Source organism: Opisthorchis viverrini (assembly GCF_000715545.1).
Source record: "Opisthorchis viverrini unplaced genomic scaffold opera_v5_47, whole genome shotgun sequence".
Lineage (NCBI taxonomy): Eukaryota > Metazoa > Platyhelminthes > Trematoda > Opisthorchiida > Opisthorchiidae > Opisthorchis > Opisthorchis viverrini.
This window is the reverse complement of record NW_008751702.1, coordinates 990,482-1,014,992: the sequence shown is the minus strand read 5'-3', so window position 1 is coordinate 1,014,992 and position 24,511 is coordinate 990,482. Positions and strand designations below refer to the sequence as shown.

General features: G+C 43.0%; 1 protein-coding gene across 1 annotated transcript; it reads left to right on the top strand.

The window, feature by feature from the left end:
• Positions 1-3,512: 3,512 nt before the first annotated feature.
• T265_03298 (hypothetical protein) lies at positions 3,513-24,511 on the top strand (the record flags this gene model as incomplete). Its single annotated transcript, XM_009167744.1, has 12 exons — positions 3,513-3,584; positions 6,004-6,267; positions 9,050-9,163; positions 12,402-12,536; positions 13,585-13,743; positions 15,684-15,905; positions 16,175-16,241; positions 21,290-21,384; positions 21,537-21,692; positions 22,679-22,777; positions 23,505-23,606; positions 24,118-24,511. The coding sequence occupies 11 exons, from the start codon at positions 6,052-6,054 to the stop codon at positions 24,343-24,345; spliced, it is 1,593 nt and encodes a 530-aa protein (XP_009166008.1).

The window sequence follows — 24,511 nt, the reverse complement described above, 5'->3', positions numbered from 1 at the left end:
CATCATCATCATCATAATAGTAATAATAATAATAATAATAATAATAATAATAATCACTGACGGCAACATCAGATGGGAATATTGGGGCTTTACTGCCATACATGTCTGATAGACATCACAAGTCAATAGAAAGCAAGTGTGCCGTCCGGCTTGTTTCGCATTGCGAACGATGAATGCTGCCAGATGAGCTGATCATCCGGCGTCCAGTTTCTTCTTGACTGGGCTTTGATGATTCACACTGCTGATTCGCCTCAAGTCCCAGTCAAGTCAAGGAAAACTTTATTTGTCAAAAGTGTTAACTTTCAGTAACTCACCACCAAGAATTCCACATAAAGCCATGGAGAACGTGTGATAGTCAGCTGTAAACAGAGGTAGTCGGAACGAACAGTTCTTCAGGGTAAACTATAACAGTTGTGCAGTCCAGAACAAGGACTTCGCTACTTCTGAAAGTTCTCAAGTGGGCAAAGAGAAAAATGGTAAAACTGTGCACGACGCTGAAACAGCTCTGGAACTTCCATCGCGCAAGGAGTATCGTTAGGAAATCAGGTGTACCAGATTGTTTCAAACGCTGAAACTAATCGGGATGTCTTTACATAGAAGTTCCAGTGATCCAACGGATTAGTAAAATCTGTGTACCCATGGGAGAGGAATATGAGTTGCAGCGAATTCTAAAATATGGTTCTGCGGGACTGACGTGTGTATCTGCCTAGAAGAGTAGATACAAGGTTTTCTAATCTTAAGAAACACACATTTGTCATCTTTGGTCAAACGTACAGCCTGAGTAATCGACTAAATGACGTCAGTGAATGTGTTGGTTAACGACAAAAAGAGGCCGAATAGTGTGGTGTGGGTCACCATGTGACCATCTTACCGACAAACTTTAGGGTGATCGATTTCGGAGGACTGTTAACGAGCCACTTTCAAGATTTACTGAGGCCACCTTGAAAGAGATTGAAAGCGAGGAGGGCTCGTACCGTGAAAGACACCCGAGTATGTTTAGGGAGTAAGTTTTACGGCAAATGTAAGCTGTAACCTGGATCCGGTTACTTGATTAACCACTACGAGTATTCACTTAACATTTTTTGACACTCTCGTTAGAATGAATTTGAGGCCGAATTCTTCACTTACGGCCTCCAGACGCTCTAACTTAGTCCCAAAGTAGCAACTTAGTTGTTTTTCGTTTTCTGTCAAATCCCGAGGCAATGCTGTGCACGGTGAAAGACGCAACCGGAGCGCCTATGTGTGAATTGTAGTTCGTCCAGCATGTTCAGTCTTGTAGTCCATTGTTCCAACTGATACTCTGTTTGGAGCAGACGTTTTACAGATGCCTTTGGAGGTTTTCACGTAATATGGGCACAGACCGGTGGTATAACTAGGTACTAGGTGCAATCCTTCAGCATGATCGACCATCGGGACCGTTCACACTTTAGTAGGCTTTGTTCTTTGTAGCGGCGTACACATCTCATCACCACCAAGCAAAGTGGTATGATTAGGGTTCGGCAGAGCAAACTTTAATTAAACTAAAGAAGACACTAGCGATTTTATCTGCTTCAGAATTACTCATTGGGTGGTTACTTCAATTCGTTCAAACTCTCCAGAAAACTTGATTCAAAGTCTTATTTCGACATGGGGAAAAGTAAGATGATTGGTTTATAGTTTCCCTTGGTAGAATAGACACTTCATCTCTTCACGCTAGTGATCCTTGTATGCTCTCTCATTTGCCCAACCGGGCTGTTTTATGTGAGAAGGGAGACTATCTGTAGGCTCGGTCATATTTTGCATTGGCTGGGCAGCATAAATCAAAACAAGGCTTGAGACAGTCAGTCAGATGTCCACAGTGGGAGGCAGATTCCAGACGTGTGGAAGTGGGATTGATAACAGAAACAACCATGTCTTTTAAGCCGGCAGGATTTCAAGACGTGCAACTCGTTTCTACGTATCTTACGAGAAGAAAGTTCGACCGAATGTTGGATGCTTTCACCATGAATCCTTAGATGACAAATGAGAGTTTTATGGGAGGTCTATTTGTAAACAACCAAGCAGTCAGGTCTGTCGATTGAAGTGAAATCAAGTCGGACGTCAAATCAACTAGGGAATTCAGATGGATTTATCAGACTGGATATTGTTGGAAAGTGTCAGCTCAGTGTCAGTAATGCACGGAAAATTATCAAGGAAGGCAGTGAAGTCGACTGAAGTGGCTTCACCCAATGGAATAAGAGAAATGACTATGTTCTGGACAGTGCAAGAGCGACTTGTAAGCCAGCGTTTCGCTTCGTTGACTGACTTTTGCAGTTCCAGACTACTCATTTAAAGCGTTTCATAAGTGAGCGGTCAAAAACTAATAGACAGTACGACAGAATATCAAATATTAGAAACGGTGTAAGAATATGTGGACTTGAGGATGTCCCATCGAAGCAGGTTTAGTTTCACACTCAATGGCCCCAGTTTGCCCTGCACTTACAGATGACTCGGTTGATAAGCTGGGAACCGATGCTTACTTGGTAAGGTGTGGTGTCCCAATTGATATCTTACTTTTTTGACACGCTGAGGATCAGATTGATATTTGTGGGTCTTCGACTTGTTAAGGTTAAGCAACAGAATTGTTCATCGAATATTATCTAACTGAAAAAAGTCGTGTTCAAACGACCGTTTCTACAGAGATTGGGGCCATCCGGTGCGACCGAAAAATCAGCCATCGCAAATGACGATCGTATCTTTGGTATTCTCGGCACTCCAGAATGATGTTCAGTTACCTACATACCATTCTGGTTTTTTACCGGGGACTCACATAGAACTCAGCTGAATCTGCCGCTTATGATGTTAGTCTGTTGCAATTTGGGTTCAAGTAAAACATATAGTTGACGGAAACTCGACGCCTACACCTATCTGATGCGCCGCAAGAAGGGCGAAACCGGACGTGGGCTGTCAAACATTTTACATCAACCTTATGAGTAGTGTATGACGTCTATAAGATGTTCAGTTCTGTTTCGGTTCTATTCTGTTCCAACATCGTGTTCTCCATTTCCGCTAATCAAATCTAAGGTCACGACGCTTCTGAAAATGAAAACATGCGAATCGAATAAACATTAGGCACGACTTTCCAGCGAATCCTTGAAGATGGAATCGGTCGTTAATCCAAACAAGCAAAGACGTCAATCGGCAATTAGCCCGAAATTTATTTGTGCCTATGCATCGAAGCTCCGTTTTGTTTTGCGAAGCATTTGTGTGGCAAAAACTATCTCGAGGTCACTTCAATCACACCCTACTTTCATTGGTACGCATGATGTGTACTTGGCAACCGGCGAAGCGATATCACAATACGGTAATTTCGGACAGGTCGTGTTCGAGGCAACGTGTTTGTCTGTACGTCTCAGTTTGGTTAATAAGCTCAACTTAATTCTATCTGTCACGAATCAGTGAGAGTGCAGGTCACCCGCCAGTGTATGTGAGGCATAACAACTGCGGTTTCTGCGGTTTCGCTTGGATTAACCGGATTCGAAAGCGGGTCATAGCAATGTAAACAACATCCTGAGTATAAAACCACAATGAATCGGGCGCACGACTAAATAGAACGTCTTGAATAGGTGAGTGGTTGTTTTCTTTATGACCATGTTTACATGCTACGAATGTGAATCCTGTAGCGGCGGAGTGCTTTATGTGTGAGCACGTAGTTGTAAATTGTATTGCTGTACAGTACACTCTTTAGGGAAACTTATGGGTATCACAAATACAGGGGTGACTGCTGCGGCATACATTAATCCGTTGTTCTATAATATTACTTAGCTTCCTAACTGTTGTGACACGAAGCTGTTCGTAACGGTAGAACCGTCAAACTGGCTTCTTCAGTGTCAACTGTGCTATAAAATAGGCATGCATTCTTGGTTGTTAGAACTGATATCACACTTTAACCTAAAACTTGGCTTTATTTCCAACCTATTGAGCGTTAAGAAATCTATACCTACTGCCCCCATTGGTAAGTAGAATGGCATGAAAACGTCCAGCATTACTCCTTTCTCAAAGTTTGCTTGATCACCAATCCCAGGGACCTTCATCCGGAAGTAAATAAATCGTCTGCCTAGGGGATGAATTAATCTTGCTCGATAAATTAGCGATCTTTAACTATAGGGTCCCCGTCGTGGAACTTCCAGGAATTTTCATTTCTGAAATGTTGGGGCGTTTGGCGGTAAAACTCGATCGCTTTTGTAGACTAGAACTTTCTTCATTCCGAAAACAGAAACTAGAATATCCTAGCACTGCATAAGCTACTGAAATTTAAGAGCGACGTGTTTTGTCCCCAGTAGGTGTATTATCACAGATTATTGAGAACGCCCGACGATTCGGTCACCTCTACTTCACACGCTTGCACTGATATCAGACTTTACAGTGGTGTAGCTTTGTATCTGGCATGCCGAGTAGTCAAAGGCAGTTGGCACATCAAAAAAGAATCTGCTGTAACTCATATCAACAAAGGTGGTCTAGCTGGTCTCGCGTTGGTCGACAACACCACGAATATTGTAAGCAGTTGAGAGATAGTAGACAAGCTTCATCAACTGTCGATTTTAGACGCTGCTTTTTTAAGGCTAACAAATTATCCAGCTGCAACGATCTAGCAACTGTCTATACCGTTCAAACCAAAAAACGTCGACATATAATAGGTATCTATCAAGTAACTCATTTATGTTAGGTAGATGGTAAAAAGAATTGAATGGAGACTTTAGGGTCACAGCAGAATGAACCCTACGTCACTACCACATCTTGATCAGTTGATTCTTTACAATCCTTCGTCAGAAAGCACACTTCTCTGTTGAACAGCCTAACCATCAGTTCTAAACAGATTCACCATATTGTCAGATTCTCATTCCTGGGCTTGTGAACAGGCAAAACGTGAAGTGCAAGATCTTTGAATTGGACTTGTAATTGTTGAATGAATGCAGTTCACACTGTGAGCCTGTGTCAAATTACACTAAGAGTTACGCTAAGGCTGCATGAGCATGTTGATGGCTGGCTGAGTGAAGGTTAACCTTTAGTAGATACATACTACGAGTACAACGGTCTCCTGGCAATTACTCAAACAAGCGTTGCGGACTATATATGCTTCTTGTGCAAACACAGGCTTCAATAACTCCGTCTAAACATGGAGCGCCATTCGTCAAGGGCTATCCTTTTGGAGTTGCGGCGCCAAAGTGTCGAACAGAACTTGAAAATCAAACACGAGTGACATCCTCGTGTACTTCTGGAGGTTAGGATGAAAGATAATGCAGATTAGTGTATGGATCTCATTTAATAATACGTCAGCCTTCATTTTAAGCGCTTCTCGATATATGGTGGAACACGTTTACAGACTTATGAAATAATTGGTCCTTGGACGTACATATTTCGTCTATATTTTTGACGTTACGGTACCCGTAGTAAAGAACCCGTCGGCGGGACAAGCGCATAAGATTGTAGTGATTCAAAAGGACTACCTGGATTAGTGACTGTTTGGTTGACTGATTGACTGACCTTCCAGTGAACTGGCATACGGTGTCTCGAATCAGGAATGATCACAGGTACTCAATCTGGGCGTCACACATCTGCTTCTCACATGAGTGGAACAAGCGAAACTAAAGGATGAGGACCAAGTTTCCTCATCATCTACTGGGATTCTACCAAGTAAGCAGAACACGTGGGACACCGATGACCACTGAAAGATGAGGTCATTTGAAACCAGTCATGTAATCCTTACCTGTATTTCGGCAAGAAGCCCATACAAACCTACACCTTTTGGCAGCTTGTAATTCTTCTGTCAAGGATTTGACGTTTTCCGACACATTTGGCCTCCAACTTCCATCCAGTATTTCTGTGTATTCCGTGTTCGAGTTCTCGCGTAAATTGGTCAATGTCAACTAGCCGATCAATCACAGAAAACTAAAGGCGTTTATTACATTTCTACCTGGTGAATATTTCCCCCAAATACTGTAGAGAAATTGTATCTTATTAATCTCTGTATCTTCTCTATTTCAGCAGAAACCGTCCAGCCATTGTGGTGCACTTCATAACTTTCCAAAAACTATGGATGCCAAACAGTTCATCGATGCCTGCAATTATCTGTCCAACTACATCGCAACCTATCGAAATCAAATATGTCAGCATGATTTCCCTGTTATGCCAGACTTTGAAAAGATACAACCTGGCTACCTGAGACCTTTATTGACATCCGAAGCACCAGAAGATGGGGACTCGTTCCACGAAGTGATGAGGGATGTACGGTATAAAGTTATGCCAGGGGTAAGGCAAATTCATACGTATTCATCTAGTATCTCACCTTGCCCAGTTTTTTGACAATTTACTCACCAAATAGCAAGACGAACTTTGCCACATTCCAGCAAGACTTAATTTGCAAAATGCATCTCGTGAATAATAAGCTGGTGGCACTCAGAGTCTTGTAACATACCCCATGTATAAGTTAAAAAAACAACCTTGGTTCACGTGTTTATGCACAAAATTGAAGCCCAGTACAAACTGGCGCATCTGTTTACTTAACCTATACCGATCAAGTTTGAATTAACGGGACATCGCTTCAACCTTTCTGACAAAGTTCCTATTAATTCTTCCACTATCCTAGACATCCATGCTTACAAACAGCGCATAGCTGTCCCTATCTAGAGTGTTCATTCCAAGCCATGTTCATATACTATGGCCTTCGGCTAAGTAAAACATGGCGTCAGATTTTTATGCGTTTATTTAAGTGTGGAATCTTTGCTTTTGTGATCGTCCCATGTAGTGCCTAATTATTTTTCAGACTGAATCATATCTCCTAAATACCCGGACTAGGGTGCCACAGTGTTCTCTTTATGAAACGTCCTAGTATAGACTTAAGTAAGTCGTGAGCCATTTTTATTAGAGTAGATTTTTGATGATGCTTTAAGGCGTAGGTGCACTCGGCCTCCTCAAGTACTTCCTTGCCTCGGTTAAAAGCAGCTTCATATAGACAGGGCATTGAATGGGAGTGGCCTAACAAGCCTATAGAAGTCAACATGCAAATTATGCCTCCACAAATCCTCAGCAGTGGAGGATGTTCTGAACCAAGGCCATTAACCCGGAGATTCTACACATCGGTCTCCATCACCCACAAATTAGTCTGCGGTCCCCATAAGAAAAAACTCCTTGCCCGTGGTATTTTGCCTTTCGGCTTAATTTACAGAAGCAGTTACTTAAAATAACAGTTAAGCAGTTTTTGTTATCCACTCCGCAAATTGACGCGACGATCAGATGGAAGGAACTCTTCCTCAAATACCAAGTCAACTAAACCCCATAGGTCGTGCTCATTTGGCCATGTGCTTCACATGACAACGACAGATCGGCTCTCACAGCACCTCTTGCTCAGGTACTGGACAGAAACCGCTAAAAGACTAACCCAGAGGCGAAGTTTGCAAGTCCTAGAAAGTAAACCCAGTCCGGTTGGAAACTACCAACCCTGCTTTGGGATTTCAATGTTACACATCAATAGCCAACGACTGAAAAACATGGTCCTCTCACAAAGTCAGGACTCTCCTGTAGCAAACTTATAACATCCAAGGCACATCTCTTTCATTCTCAACTTACTCAGCCAACCAGAACAACATAAAAGCAATTAACCGATTAGGACATCACTTTCGTGAACCTTAATTTTTCCCCATTTTTCGGTGGAGGAAACCTCAGCGACCAGAACCAACGTACCCGTTGTACGCGGAATTACCGAACTGAGCACCACCGATTTTCGATTCCGCTTATGGGCTTAAAGCAACTCAGCTGAACAGAAAATACATAAGGAGAAAGAAGCCCGTTTTTATACAACCCACCGCAGTTATAGAAAGATTGGAGGATAAATTTGGCTGGTGGCAAATACCTAGATTTTGTGATCCAACATATTTCAACAGGCGATCAGGAAACATCATCTGGCAGGCCGCCTAACTGTTTATCCAAATCGTTTCCATGCACCCAGAGATTAGAAATTTCAGTAAGAATGACTCCTTTGTCAATGAGGAGGATGCGCTGTATCTAGTTGACTCTCAACCTTAACAAGATCTTCGCATGGCTAACTGTTATGTCTGCTGACCCGCTCTAGTGCCTAGTGTCGGAGAGAAAAGGGCTCACTGAAGGGAACACAATAGCTATATTCCGACAAAGCGGTTGCGAGAGCGCGAGTGCGTGCGAGTGCGAAAAGTACAACGGCCTCAAGCATTTTATTGGAAGGACACTGTCTGAACTTGGTCCAATGCTAACGCACACGGCCTGGCTGCGACGTGCTGCATATCGCGGGGCGTCGTCTGACCTTGATCAACGCTGACTCGCGCTGTCTGGGCTTGATACAAGGCTGTGACGCGCTGCATATTGAGGGGGCGTTGTCTGTCTGGTCAACACCTATCGGAGCTGAGTCTCGGTAGATTTCGGGCATTCAGTGGTTGCCTTCAAGAAGCTGACCTTCCTGATACTAACGAAAGGTGATATTCTCGATAATGACTTAATTTGATACGCCACCTCAAAAGAAGGGGATACATTTGATGTAGAGCAGTCCAGTGATTATTCGATCCCAGCCCACTTACAGGTTTAGGCTCACTCAGGAGCTGAGTTCGGTAGATTTCGGGCATTCAGTGGTTGCCTTCAAGAAGCTGACCTTCCTGATACTAACGAAAGGTGATATTCTCGATAATGACTTATTTTGATACGCCACCTCAAAAGAAGGGGATACATTTGATGTAGAGCAGTCCAGTGATTATTCGATCCCAGCCCACTTACAGGTTTAGGCTCACTCAGATTTGACAGAATTATCTGTTGCAGAACCAACAAGCCATAAGAAAAAGTCTGCGCACAAGTTCCACGGCTTGATCTTTATTCAGGGGTTCGCACCATAAGGACACATACAGCGATCTCTGTTATAAGTAGATTGTCGTTCTCTCCAAACAAAGGTATCTATTCTCTCTCTACCTAGCTACCTACTTACCTAACTGCCTTGTGTTATCGAACTAGCGTATTCTTATCTGGCCCCATCTAAGCAGTCAGCTGCATTTTCTCACCTGTTTGCGATCAGATGACACATTGGCAACACCCGAAATTCTTGGCCTACTACCCCACAAGCAGCAGTTATCCATCGCTCCTCGGTGACTTTTTGAGTCTGGCAATCTCACCCATCGGTTTATCTTGGGTAAGTATGTGAGGATAGTCACGTTTGTCAGTAACATTCCATTTAAGTTGTTAACTATTCTTGAGAATTCAACTAGTAATGTTTCGAATTATATTGTGGACATCTGTTACATGCGCCACCCGACGATAAGTAGGTTATCCTAACTGGAATTAGCGTGTAGCTCGGATTCTCTGTCCAGTATACTGTCAGTATACCAGCATAGCATACTAATGTTTTGTCACCTAGACAGCCGCGCTTATTGTGTGAGTTACTGATCACTTTTCCCCGGGCACGACTCATCGCATGAGGGTGTCAAAACAGCACATTCGATCAGACACGGATCAGTAACACGAAGCTAAAGTTGAAGAATCTACTTAGGTTTGAACAAAGTTGGGCGCACGCTGAACAGAGCGCCAGTTTCGTTTTGAATATATCGTCAGAAACTCCTAAAGACAGTTCCGTGCCGCACAAAAGGATCGTTTTCCCCACAGATTCCTCTGAGATCTATCTTTGACAAGTAACAAGCTGCTAGTCTTAGGAAACGTCTTGGAACTATGGTTTTTTGTAGGTGTGCATCTGTGAGTTGGGCTGTGAATTCATTTCGACGACTCCATGTTTGCTTCGAGTGCGAGAGATCCTTTTTTAAAATAAGATTATCCGGATGGATCTCGACACAAGCCGATAGCGTAACAGAAGTCTTCGCTTTTGATAGATGTTATTTTTATTTGTACAGAAGATTATATAATAGGCTCATTGGTTTGTTCGCCAAGGTAGACAATTTGATTGCAAACGTTTCATCACCAATCGAAGTGACATCATCAGTGCGTTGTTAGAGGGCGTAGTGGAACAAATCAACGGGTCGGTGGTTGTGCCAACCCATCCACTGCGCTCCCTAAAAACGCACCGAGGATGTAACCTCGATTGGTGATGAAATGTTTGCAATCAATTCGCCTAGCTCAGTGAACAAACCGGCAACCATCTATGCTACCTGAGCTACCAACATTCTTCTCTAAAATAGAATATATCTTTCGTGCATGTATATGTCAAAATACTTCAGCGGATATTACTGGCGTTTGCAAAATGCACTTCGATAAGTAAGACAGTCTATCTAGTAGTGTGCGTGATCTTTTTGGCAAAATGTGTATAATTTCACCACTGCTTCCGACGTCTTGCCACAGGGGTATAGGATGGGACGGTAAAAAACACAATAGTGTCAAAAGCTCTCATTCTAAACTAATTTGGTTTTAACCGGCGATCCAACCAAATCCAGGTTACAACTCATTTGTGGTGTTCTTCTCCAACTAAACGTGTTGCACAAGATCATCCTATGTTTCAGCTGGTTGGGTATCGAGATATCGTCTTGCATTGCCTAAACGTAACGCTGCTAAAGATTCTTCAACAAAGGGTTTCCAGTAGAAGCGTGGGTACTGTGTCACGTCTAACTAAATCGCTATTTCTTAACGGTCCCTAAATGAACGATAGCAGATGTGTACGTCCTGAAAGATCAATCATTTCAGCAGTCAGGGTATAGAGTGAAGACCTCCTCATTGAGCTGTTTCACGCACAGGCAGAAGTGTTGTAAGGAAAATACCGGCGATTTACTAAAGAGTTAACTCTTCGTTGTTGGCATCAGTAACGGCTTTGAATACGGTAAGGTCGTGTCTGCACTGTATATAAGCTAGGAATTTTATGTAATGATGGCTAACGCGATGTTTGAGCGCTCGTGGATTACACCGTCAGTTATCTAAGTAAACACAATGATCGGCAAATAACCTATGGCCAACTGAATAAACATCACAATAAAAGAGGACCATGGGTGATGAATGTAGGACAGTGCATGCGAAGTTGAACTACCGGAAATGTTTACACGATGTTTCGGAGTTAGGGCACTCTGGATTGATCGGCGATGGGAACCTCGATAATAATAACATACAAATGACTACTGAAGACAAATATTCCGAAAGTTTCACTGTGACGATAAGACATCTCAGATGGATTTATTGGTGGATCCCCAGAAAACGGACAGGCCGATTCGGAATTACTCGTCAAATCCATAATCCAACGCTATCATGGTTGCTTGTGGCGAGTTGGGTATTATCTTCTCCGCTTATCGAAATGGGAATTCGTAGGATCTGACCTATACCAAACACGTGGGGACTTTGTTTAGAGGTGACCCGAGTGAACACTGAAAGTTACGGTGTTCAAATTATTATGTGGAGGAATTTTATGACGAGTTAAGGTAAAAAAAAATGACCATTCAATTTGTCCGAAAAAGCCAACAGCATAACTTAAACTCAGTCGACCAAATTGACCAGCCATAAAAGCGTATTCTATGACCACGTGATTCCTGAGTAAGTGGTACTTACCGTCGATCGGACGGTTGGGTAACGTTCGCGACAATCGGATAAAAGCAACTAAAACAAACAATTTATTCCACAAATTTGATGATTCGATTTTCGGAGTTTGACCGAATGTGACTGAAGAATCATAATGGTTTTTCGTTGGCTTTATAACTTAGTTGTTACTGAAAATGCGTTGAAAAAAACTAAACCAAGTCCTGTAATCGTTATAAATTTTAGAAACCCAGATCAGTTATAAAGTGACCACAATTCTATTTGCGATTTCCTGAAGAAGTCGAACAGGGTCATGAAACTACACCGGTTTACTTGCTTTTTCATCAGTCGCAAACATAGTCCAATCTAAATTTATAGGTTTAAGGCTTCGTACAAGACAGGACGTTTAACTGCATAGTCGAGAAAGTGAAGGTGAACAAGTAAACAAATAGCGCAAACCAATAAAATCTGTATACAAAATTTAGACTTTTTTCCTTCGAACACTATCGGAGGACCACTGGCCACGATTGTGAAAACCCTCTCTGCCTTGAACTTGAGTGAGCTTCTTAATCGTTTCATCAACAATAGATGGTAGTAAACCTATAGACCATACTCAAATCACCCTGCATCCTGAAACATTTCTACCCCAAGGAAGTATAACCTGTTCACACATAATCCTTTCCCTAGTAAAAAAGGCCGCCATTTTTTTATAAAAAAAAATTAGGTTACTAGTAAAGTAACTTCTTGTCTCCGTGATTCTAGGTTTCTGTACGATGTGTAAGGGGTTGAGGTTCTTCTGTGTGACACAAGATGGTCCATATGAGACATTTTCAATTTTTTCGGGTATGCATTACGAAAAGACAGTATGTGATGTACTATCGTTCCACAATTGTTATTTCCAAACCGTTCCACTTATATCTATTCAGTTCGCTTGCCCTGCGAGTACTGAGCTTGAAGTGATCACTCTGGACTGGTTAGCACACGCGATGGGCTTGCCGAGCAAGTTCATGTTCTCATCCACAGGAAACGCTAATGGAATTCGTGGAGGCGGAACGATTGAGGTTAGTTGCCATTGCGTATTGTTCTTCCTTACATGCAATTCCCGACTACCCCCGTAAATGGCCATTGAGAAGGATAGTCTAGTTCATCATGAATTTCTTCTGGTATCATGACTCGGCTTAAATATTAAGCGAAATTAGTTCCACTTTACCTGTGGTTGTCTGCCTTAGCAGGGATGAGATCGGGGCAGCTGACGTTTCTTCCTTGACTCATAGTTATTCTCATTTTGTCAGCCATCACGCAACTGATAGTAGTTCACTGACTACCAGAAAACTTCCGGTTAACTTCAAGGTTGTAGCTGCAGAAATTCTCAGAAAGAACTGGTTTTCCACCGTCCACGGTGTCCTTCAACTGAACGTGCTGCACAGAGGACGCCTCATGACTTAGTGAGCATGGTATTCGAGATATAACAGCACATTTCCTCGAATTAAACTACTCACAGGATTGCTGAAGACTCCTTACAGCCAATGACCGGTTTTGCCAATCTCGCGGCTCATCAGGTAGGCGCAGTCCCAGAGGTTTCATCAGCTCTATGTCCTACTTGAACCCGAATTCTAGGCAATTCGCGAGATCACATAAACAAAAACGTTGCCAAAAACTTGAAGGCTGCGCCTACTCAATGAGCCTCAAGAACGGCGAGGCGAGTTGTTGTTTGCCGAGGGGGATGTTAGCAAACTTATGAGTAGTAGTGTAGATTCCCCCTACTTTTCGACAACTTATTCATCCTAAGGTGATTTGCGAAGGCATTTCACAAACGTTAAAATAAAACGTACTTCATCTCGTAGGATAGTGAACAGCAGCTCATATTGAGCACGAAGATGATTGAAAGATGACCACTGTTGTAAAACCGGTCCAATGAAAGGAGATGATTGCTGAGTTGCCCAAGTTTCCACTTGATCACCCACAATCTATTCGACAGGAATTGTCTTGATTCAGGGCGTAATCGCAGCAAAGGATGAATTCTTCAGTTCGATACCATGAACAAAATTTACACAGTTCATTGTCCCCAGTACTATGTAACGAATCATGATTTTTCTTACTTCAAAACAGTCAAGTGCCAGTCTTGCACTCGCTACTCTGGTGATGGGACTGAGGGAACGTGCTCTGACGCAACTGCTAAACAGATTCGACATCACTGATGAAGATCGCATCGATGGAAGAGGACCTGGTGCATTAGTCGATCGATTGGTTGGCTATTCAGCCGATCAGGTAAATCCATCCCAAAATTTTTTCATCCTGTCAGTGGTAGAGACATGTTACGTCATTTCTGGACATAAGAACACAATTGGAAGTTCACTTATCCTGTTTTCATCGTATGTAGAATTACGGTTTGTCAGAATTTATATTATTTCCACAACCACACTGGTGACACGTGGATTTGAGGTAGTCTGGGACATACTCATTACAACAAAATCAACTTTTCGACAGGTTCTTGTTGCTGTCGTTCCCAGTCACGCATACTTGCATAGGATCACACAGCGTTGCCTGCCTAAAGTATGCATTGCTTGTGTGCTTGATGAGCCAGCCTGATGTTATGCGTAAGCTCTCACCAAAACCAGAGAAATCACAAAACCCTCAATAAGTACCCATAATAAGGCCGACAGGTTTGGGGGCCAACTGCGCTGCTTGACTAGGAAGGAACGACAGGCGAGTCACCGACTGGCATAAGTGCTGTTGACGTCGGATATGACCACACACATACACCCTACTCAGGCATGTTCACCCGTTCAGTCGTGAAAATTCCGGAGTAGTAGTATATAGTAGTAATGTAGCGTTTGCTTTGTAAATCAAAAGATCGAAACTCAAAACTGGGTACATACTGCTGATGGGCTCTAACATTAGAACTGATCTACTGCTTCCTCCTTCGGGGTGGACCAGCCAGAATAAGTCTTCCAGGTTATGAAATCCCACAACCACTTGCAATTTTTGGATTATTTGGGGCCTGTCGTCTGTATAGTCCATTCCGGTGGGCAAGCTCACTGTACGGTTCTCACCAATCCGTCCCAAAACACGCTTAGACCAAACGAAGTATAGTCTCAGCCTTGTGAACCTCAGTAAGTCTCTTTTAGTGGCTGACTTTATAATAATTCACCTCGCCGATTGGAAATTCTACGGGCTTATGAATTATGTTGTCACACCCACCTCATTGAAGGCCTTATCTGACGAGGTGCAACTTGGCCGTATTCATTGTCTGGTGGTTTGAAGAGATTTTGAAATTTCGAAAGAGGTTTCAAGTTGCAACTGAAGTCGCATGAACCTTCCTTCTGAGAAGTCACCCAAGGAACCGGTCAACAAGTAGAATAATTCAGACGATTGAAGGATGAGTAAGGCTCATCCCGTGTAAGAGCGAATTAACCACATTGCTGACCGGCCAACCATAGCATTCAGCTACCAACTGTGGGATCGTGGATTCGAATCACCATGGAAGTTGATGAGGTGCACAGGGTTGATGGTTCCCAACAAGACGAAAGAAACAAATGCACAATGATCTGCAGCTTTCTAGCATAGGTTGACTATACTTGAAAACTGAAATCTTCATAGCACAGAAGCCAAAATAGGGCGGCGATCGCTTTTCAAGACTAGCTTCCGAATAGTCACACAAGTTTTTTGAGCTTCTGAAGTTGGTCACTGCCCAGTCGAGAATACGATATTTTATCTCCCCAGATAAATATGTGCATATGAATTCTCGGTCTAAGGTGCTCTAAAAAATTGGGTGTGAAACTAAAAGCTCGAATGGGAGTTATTCAGCTTAGCATGCAACCAGAATGTTCTCATTGGGACTGCAAGTACAACTTGCAGCAAACATTGCAAAAATTCGGTGCAGTTCACAACATATTCATATTAATAAAAAGACTCAGCCATGGGACATTAAAAATATTGCAGTACAGTTTCTGTGAGGTACAAAATTCACTAGTTATTTATATCGGCCTGGCAAGCTGCCTGTCCTTTAGACGGCCAGAAAGATTCTGCTGGTGCTCAGTATACATGCAAATATCCTTTCAAGTCTGAATTCCTGATGACTGCCTGCCCTGTAGAAGGCCAGAACGATTCTTTCTACACGGTAGCTACTCTGCTGGTGGTCAGTATACACGCAAATGTCCTTTCAAGTCTGAAAATTTTCCCCTTTCTCGGCTTTATTCACAAATCAGGCTCATAGTTCTGTGGAAAGAGCCTACAGAATCGCCATGCTGAGAATACGTACCATTCCTTCGAAAATTGTTGGCAAACGGCGTGAGTTTGACGCCTACGAGCTGCGGAAAGCAATGGCCGAAGATGTAGCCAAAGGACTTATTCCACTTGTGGTAAGTTCTAGTAATCCTGTGGGATCTCGTGAACTGCGAGGCTTCTGGTGCGCGTACTTTGTGAACACAGTTCGGTTGACCAGATCTAAGTCCTGCACCTTCCAAATGAACAGTCCAGTGGTAAGGTAGGATGAACACAGGTAGTTTGTTTATTCGGTTTTTGTGATATTCTGTTGTTCGGAAGCCTATTCAGATTTGTAAGCATATGAGTATGTGACATAGAACAGGAAATATTCTGGATTGGATAGAATTGTATTAGAGTATTCCCCATAAATTTGTTAGAAGCAGTTTATATAATCTTCCGGAATGATAATTCACCAACAAACTGTTCCTTACAGTGTGTCGCGACCATGGGAACCACGTCAACTTGTGAGTTTGACGATGTGAAGTCCATTGGACAAGTATGTAAGTCAACCGACATGTTATCGAATAACATGTTAAATAACGGAAAAATAACCATGGTTTCGGTATCGATAGGCCTCGAGCAAGGGTTGGGGTGTATGGGGTGTACAGGGAGGGGTAGCACCTCTGGTGGGTGGGCTTGTCGTGTCCCCATAGGGACAGCTCTCCCATCTTTGTCCCCACCTGGCACTCAGCTCTCACCTGTGGCTCCAAGAAGCTGATTTCAGATAACAGCGGCCACACCCCGGTAAACCGTCTCGACAGACGGGCTAAACCAGGTGAGGGTAGCCGGAGGGTGTGTTACCCCGGTGATTTAGGAATGTGCCTTTCCCACCCAAAGTATGTGAGCTCGTGATTCACGAAGGCTCCATTTATTTGCGACAGCTTTGTTGCCTCTACTTTGCTGTCACAGTGAGGGGCACAACCAGAATATTCATCTAATACGGGTTCCTGTCGCCAGGATGCAAGAAGTGGCTAATCACAGTTGCAAATTAGTACAAATGGCTCCTCTTGTCTGTCATGATATGACGAGTCATATCGTTTGTAGGTCAGAATCATGGGACACTCATACTGACAGGGCAAGGTCAGTTTCATATGGACGCTGCAAAGGTTAAGTTTGGGTCAGTCTAGGCGAACGTTCAGATACTAGAAGGCCAGGAATCCTACCGTTGCTTAAGTCATATAGGCATCCTCAAAAAGGGTACAGTGCCAACATCCGTCCACATCTCTGGAACACAGCGCGATTCGAAATCATTCAGTAATAAGCTCACGGAAGCACCGTGACTTATATGCAACGGCACATGTCTGATACAAAAAGAAATAGATAATCAGCTTAATTAATCAATCAACTAACTACCGAGTTGTCACGTCAGTTTCAACTTTGCATCAAAAAGCGTATTAGTTAGCCGTTTTGAACTTTAAAGATATTTTTTATGTGTTTAAGTGGTCTGTTGCGTCTACCGTATCATTACGAAGTTCTGAAACTATTTTGAACTCATTGTATTGGATTAAAAAACAATTACAAACCAGATATGAACTACTTGACGTGCCAAGATGAAAAAATTAACCTCCTCTGTGTCGCCCTGGTCAGCGAGCCGAATTTCCACCAAACCTGCCCTCGCGGTGCCGCCGCAAATCGGCCGTCCAGCCCTGCTGAGCACAGTGCGATCTCAAAGCCACTCGATCTAATATTTAAAAAAGAGACCGTATTCGACTCCACAATGCGTTTTTTCAAAACCTAAATCTAAGTCTCATCACTCATCTACGATGGGAGGGACTAAGATCGAATCACTTCTAACCATGGAACTGAGTGCAACAAACGATTGCAATCGTCACTCAAAAAATCAGTTAATTCTGTACAGCAGTGGACAATATGTCATCGTCTTCAACTCACCACATGAGAAAAATTGCTGTAATCAGTTGGAATGACTTGCCACCGCACTGGCGGGAGAAATCGCAAGCAGCTATTCATCCGACCTGGACGGAATTGGCAAATAAATGATTTGTCGCGGCACAATATATCACAGCTTGCGGAACCTGCGACACATGAAGAATTTCACATTTATCAATGTCTTCTAGAGAACCTTCCGCCTTTTTTCGTCCCATGAAGTTCACCCAAATCACGTCTTCAAACCACTTAAAATTTCGTTGGTGAGTCTGGTTGAAGATTGTTACCTTTTATACTTTACTCACACATGTTTCATTTTGCTCCTCCTCAACAGTTATCCACATTCTTCGGTTTTCCGCTGAGTTAATAACCTAGACTGAGTAAAGTTCAAAAACACGATTCGATAAACTCTTCCATCGATAAAACATCAAGGAAGCAAGGAATCAATGGTTGGAGAAAATTTTGATGAGTACGTTTCCGTCTTGACTAGAGTTGCACAAGCAATCTACTCCTGACAGGGCACAGACTGCAAAACACTTTCTAAGTGAGGATATTTTTAAGATGTAAACATGCGTTTTATCCAACAGTCGAATTTAGGCTGTGCCATAAAGCTTACATCGGAATGGCTTAGCTTACAAACGGTCAAGAGCAGCTGCGAATTTCAGGGGCCTGCACGTGACTGAGTGTGAGTTTCCTTGATAGCTTGGTCATTTCCGGTAAGGAGAAAGTTAGTGATGCGTGTCCGTCCCTAGGCCCTTCTTCGTTCATGCTGCGTGAACTCCAATTTCTCGCTTCAACACCATACAAGCCATTTGGGGGGTTCGAGCGCACAACTTCCTGTCTGGTAGCTTAACAGCCAGTTGAGCGGTGAGATATATCGCTCGGTCACGGTGGGATCATGTAATCTCAAGCTGACTAGCTAATAGAGTGACGATTTTTCAGGCAGAAGAGCCATACTGCCTGTGAGTGTTTTTCTTCTCTAATAAACTGACTAGTTTCTGGTTTCAGCCATTCTGTGCCTCGTTTACACCGGATATTGAGGACTAATGAGCCACTAGAGCTAGCCTTCGTTCCGGTTCAACTTGGAACATACGGATTTTCAAAAGCAATGTAAACTACGGTCTACCGAGGTCTTTATGAGCCGTGCTGAGTCCTGAGTGAAGGCTCAGCCACTCCAAACAATACCCCTCATGAACTACACTCAACGTGCGTGATGCACCAGAATAAGTCAGTGATCATTGGAGTTCACAGTCAATTTGCCTTAGGTTTTGACTGGCTGTCTCTACTGTACGCTGCACAGAGCGAAGGTTACATCAAACGGACTTAATCATGTGACTCCATCATTGTCACCGTTGAACAGACAGAAATCATATGCGCGCACAGGAAATGCTGAACAAGTAAAAGATACAATACAAAGAAGTCTGCTTGGTTGAGACTTCCAGTCCCGCTGGACACAGGATAAAACAAACGACTTTTTTAAGCTTTGCACAACACTACGGACAAAGAGGACTTCAAAGGAGCAAATACCCCGCTCTTTCGCATGTGCCAGTCAGTCATGAGTAGTAAGTGCTCCGAGGTCATTGGCATCCGGAGAAAGTCCTCTTGACCAGTCAGAATGTAGGTCAAGCATGGTCAAATCAGACAAAGTTCTTCTTGTCGAATCAAGAATAGAAGAAAATGGCATTTTGCGGTGATAAAATATGCAACCTGGGTGGTCCGAATGTCCCGGTTTTCCAATCATCACCACATAATAAAAGAAAGGAGATACACATGAGCCTAAATCATAATGGGGAAACTTTATCTGAGTGAGATTTGACGTTGGTGGTTAGACCAGACAGAAAATATGACCACTTCCCAGATTAGGAGGTGTAATGTCCAGTTAACGCAACCGATATTTTTTCTCCCAGCAATTTGTTTTTTGGACATCCTTTACATAGGTGTAGTTATAAGCCCTTCCAGAAGCACATAAAGCATAATGGAAGGGTCTCCATATGGCTGAAACAGACTCTTCAGTACGATGGATTCATTAGAGAGCGGAATCTTGGATCCATGGTGAAATTCCAGGACGACCTTTCTGTAATCTTCCTAGAAAATTACACCAAAAGTGATAGGGGCTGTATTAGCTGAAAGGTGCTGGTTGTTTTCATGGTTTGGACTGGCTTTCACAGCATTTCGCTGCCGTCCAACAAGTAACACCATATTTTCGAATCATTGAAAAATCTCTTGAATCTTACGGTTCGAGCAAGAGCGGAGAGAATGGGGAAAACCAGATGTTACGTGTAATTTATACGCGTTCAACAAATTAGTTTGTCCTACCATGTCACATGGCACAAGGGTCTGGGACCAAGTATGGTCCTTTAAATTAACATGTTGATAGGCAAATCGATAAATACCGATACCAGCCGGCAAGGGAATTCTATTTCTTGATATTGAAGCTTGAATTTTCAATACCTACCAGCTGGAAATGTTTCGTGGAACGTTAGTAACAATAAGTTCGGTTGTGCTGAGCAGGAAATTACACTGAAAAGAAGACATATGAATCCGCTTCACCGAATCTTATCCGGCCTCTGTGTGCTGCGTTGGTCAGTGGTGTAACGTAGTAGTTGTCAATGATTGTATTTCTATTGAGTGCACATATTGATTTATGACAACTGCACTGGAAAATTCAGTTTCGGTGAAAACGTTTTGTATTGAGACGGTTGGCTGGCCGTCTTTGAAGAGTAATCGAAATCGATGCACATCCTCTCGGCACGTGTTTGTTACCGGTATGGAGTCCGAATCGTTGACACTGCGGTTTGTGTAATGGAACATGTGAACGATAGCTCCATGTTCAGCTGACTAATATCAACAAAGGCCAAAGAGTTCATATACTAAACCTGCTTGCTCATAAAAGCTAAGGTGCAAAGCAAGGTAGCCGGATAAAAATAACAAAGACCTTTTTGGTTACACACAGTTAGCTCTGGGCTTACAGCTACACAACATTCCTTCATCTTGTGTGTGATCTGTGTAGCAGCTCTGTGTGTACGTTGCTGGATTTCAGTCAAATCTCTTCAAGTCACTTCCCAATCCCTCTACTGCAGCTTGAAAATCAGTCCTTGCTTCTCCAACCAGGAAGTCCCACAGACGACCTCAAACATAGCTAGTCCGGGAATCATCTGAATCAGCTACAGCGTCTTTGCAACACAACCACCATCAAAGCATTATCTGGAGAATAACTACTCGTTTAGCAAAATGGCCTGACTGGTCTGCGGGGGAGATATTTCCTCTCTATGTAGGGCTTTCAGCTGCAGCTCCGCTTGATATTACCAACCTCATGTTCAACAAAACTTCATTGAACTAGCTGCGTTAAACCACAGCTCAGTTACTTAAGCGATTCCCATGAATCGCAAAAGGGAGAATGGTCAAAACCAACGATGTGGCAAACACAGCTGATCATGTCGTCAAACCCAAAAGTCATAACTTCGGTATGACTATTGTGGTTTTCACTGAATCGACCTCACTGATTCTCATCAACATTTCTATTCTGGTCCCCTATAGACGTTGGTCTTCCAAATAGGTACACGGGCTTTGCTAACCAGAGCAAGCCGTCTGTGAGTTGATACCTCGAAATAAGTATGTAAGCATTCTTTCTACCATAAAACGATCTGTTTATTTCCTAATCTAGGTCAAGAATTCAACGCATGGTTCCATCTGGATGCTGCATATGCTGGCAACGGTCTTATATGTCCGGAGTTCCGCGATCTGGCCAGAGGCGTAGAGGTGAGCAGCAAGTAACCATGTTATAGCCCTTACATACATATTCTCTTTACCACTTCTTTGTCATTGGTGTAAAACTTCGATGATGTCTACAAATTATAAGTACCTATCGGGTTCCTTCACTCATTACCTGCTTTTGTTTAATATCACGGCAGCTGGCTGACTCCGTTTGTGTAAATCCCGACAAGCTGCTGCTGGTGAATTTCGACTGCACCATTCTCTGGACATCCGATCAATGTGTCCTAACCGAAGCCTTCAAAGCGGACCCAACCTATCTACTTCACGATTTCAACGGAATGCCGGACTACCGCGTGAGTGACTTTTCTTGACCTATTTTACCACGTGTCAGAGTCGTTTTGCGCGGAATGTGATAATAAACGGTGCCATTTGTAGCGTTTTGGCCATTTCACCGTTGAACTATTGCAATAGGAAAAAACATCAGCCCTACCGTACATCTTACGAGTTCTGAACGAAAAGACACAGTACTGGAAACGCTTTCAAAGCACGGCAGCATAATTCACTTGCATTAGTAGATATCGGTCTTAGTTGACACAACTCTGGAATCAGCCTAACTATAATGAACTTGAACGATGGTGAAAAAAACCTTCGGCGATGTCTAAGAAAAGGTTGGTGTCCAGTGGGCAAGGTCAGGTGAGTTCAAGAGACCCAATTTTTGAAGGTCTCTGTGATGAACTTGAACGTTGGTGAACAAAACCTTCGGCGATGTCTAAGAAAAGACTGGTGTCCAGTGAGCAAGGTCAGGTGAGCTCAAGAGACCCAATTTTTGAAGGTCTCTGTATTGAAGACTTATTCAAGTCACATTCATTCTATTTTCACACCGTCTTATCATTTCTTGACGTTGACTGAAACGACGCAACTCACTCAGTGTCCGATCCAGCACCGCTCCTATTGGCTTCATATTCGGCCGTACCTTAACAATCGCGTTAGACTTCCCAATAGGTTAGTGTGAACCAACCGCAATGGATGAGACCTGTTGCAAAGACAAAGTTGCGTAGCTTAAACAAAATATGACTGCTCCGAACGTAGCTTTATTTTGATCCCAAATTCGATGATTTTATCAACTTCACTTTTGTATTCATGAGAAATAATTGGAACTTTGCACTAATGTATTATGGTCAGCAACAAACAATCTAGAGGAACATCGCTTCCGAGTGTTAGCTTCCCGTCGGGTGAACTAAATTCGACTCCTCGTATTATTCCAAGGTATTTTTTGTTCCCAACTTATTTGGTTGGACTGCGATCAATCCTTACAAAACCGCTGTGTTCTTTGTATCAGGACTGGAGCATTTCACTTTCACGTCGTTTCCGCGCCCTGAAACTCTGGTTCGTTATCCGCATGTACGGAATGAAAAAGCTCCGCGAATATATCCGCCACGTAAGCAAATTGTTTCTCTGCTCTCTTATTATGTATTTTTCAGGTTGAAAAAACGAATGACAGTTGTTTGTTTTTTTGTCGAGCTAAACTTTTGACTCATGGCTTGAGGGTAGTGAGAAGATCATGATCTTGGAACAGATTTCAACTTCCGTATGCGGAGAAGCTGAGAATCATGCTACAGCTGTATCGTCCTTGTTGTAAACGCACCTCAAAAATTTCTAGATAGACGTGAACCCGCGACTTCATGGCCAGTGGCTGGGCGACAGGTGGCTAGTCAGCTGTGAGAATAACTCTCGCTCTGGTAGGATGTAGCGTTACCAGAATTTAGGCAAACAGTTTGCTTCACGTGGTCTAAAGTTGACTGGTTCCGACTTCTCAGATAGAAAGGCCCATGCAACTACTTAGATTTTTCTTCATGGAATGGACTATTGTACCATGATTGCATATTTTTTCTTATCTTATTCAGCGAAAGAATTGAAGTAGCGCATTTCTAGTAGGTTACACCTGCTTGATGATTCGGCTCATCAAATCACCGAGAGCTTGCCTGACAAATAGTTACACACCCATAAACACATACCTGCTATTCGGTATGAACAGTTGTAAGCATTAAGGTCGATTTTCGTGGAGTGAAAAGAGCAGTACCAATGGAAACATCACCGAACAGTTTCCCTTCTTATCTCTTTGATTACCTGCCGTTTATTCAAGAAATTCTCATTCATCCATACAGCACGTCAACCTGGCTGCCGAATTCGAAATGCAGTTATTGAGAGACGACCGATTTGAAGTTGTGAACGACGTTCGGTTTGGTCTGGTCTGCTTCAGGCTCAAAGTGAGTTCGTTCGTCTATGAAAAGTCTATATTTTTCACCCTCACTGGTTCAAACTTTGCCATCTATCTGGTTATATCAGGTCGGAACAAGATAGCAAGCACGGACCTACTGCTGATTTGGAGTAGAACCTCCCCACTTGCGACTTTGCCCTTATTTTCTATGTACTAACAACCAATGTATCTCTTACTCTTAAGCAACTACTCTTAACAGCACCAAAGCCCATCCACCGTATCTCCAGTTCCCTAGACAAGTATCCCAGACACAAGCTGGTGCAGTATAGAACCTCTGTAGATCACGTTTCAGAAGATGAGCGCATATCGTTGAAATGTGTTCATCTTCACTAGAATCTCTGGCACTTAGAATATCACGTCACTTCCTTCTGAGCTACTTATGCGTTGCTAGTGGCATAATCGAATTTGGAAGTTTTAATGGAGGTTTCCTCCCCAGATGAAAGCTTGTTTCCTATGTTTGTTTGCTGAATTCAAACTTGAACGTTTTTCCTACTTTCCAGGCGGGTAGACAGGAGACGGGAAGACTAAACAAACTGTTGCTTCAAGAAAGATCCCTATTCTTGAGCGCGGGGTCAGCCAGAGATTTAATCAATCCGGACGAAGAACAATACTTTCTCCGTTTTGTTTCCTCTCCACATACCACCATTCGAGATGTCCAGTTTGCTTGCGAAACTCTATCCAGCCTTGCAGATAAACTACTTGGAGATGTGGGGTGCGCAGAGCAGTGACTGACAAACACTGAACATGCGTCCATCTGACTATCACCTACCCCGCCTGCATTGATTTGGATGGTTCTTAGTTCAGCGCCTCCGGTAGATGCCAGGCGGAAAATGTTCCCCACAAAAACGTTTCTGTTCATCATTCCAATTTGCGTTATAATTTTTTATCTAAATG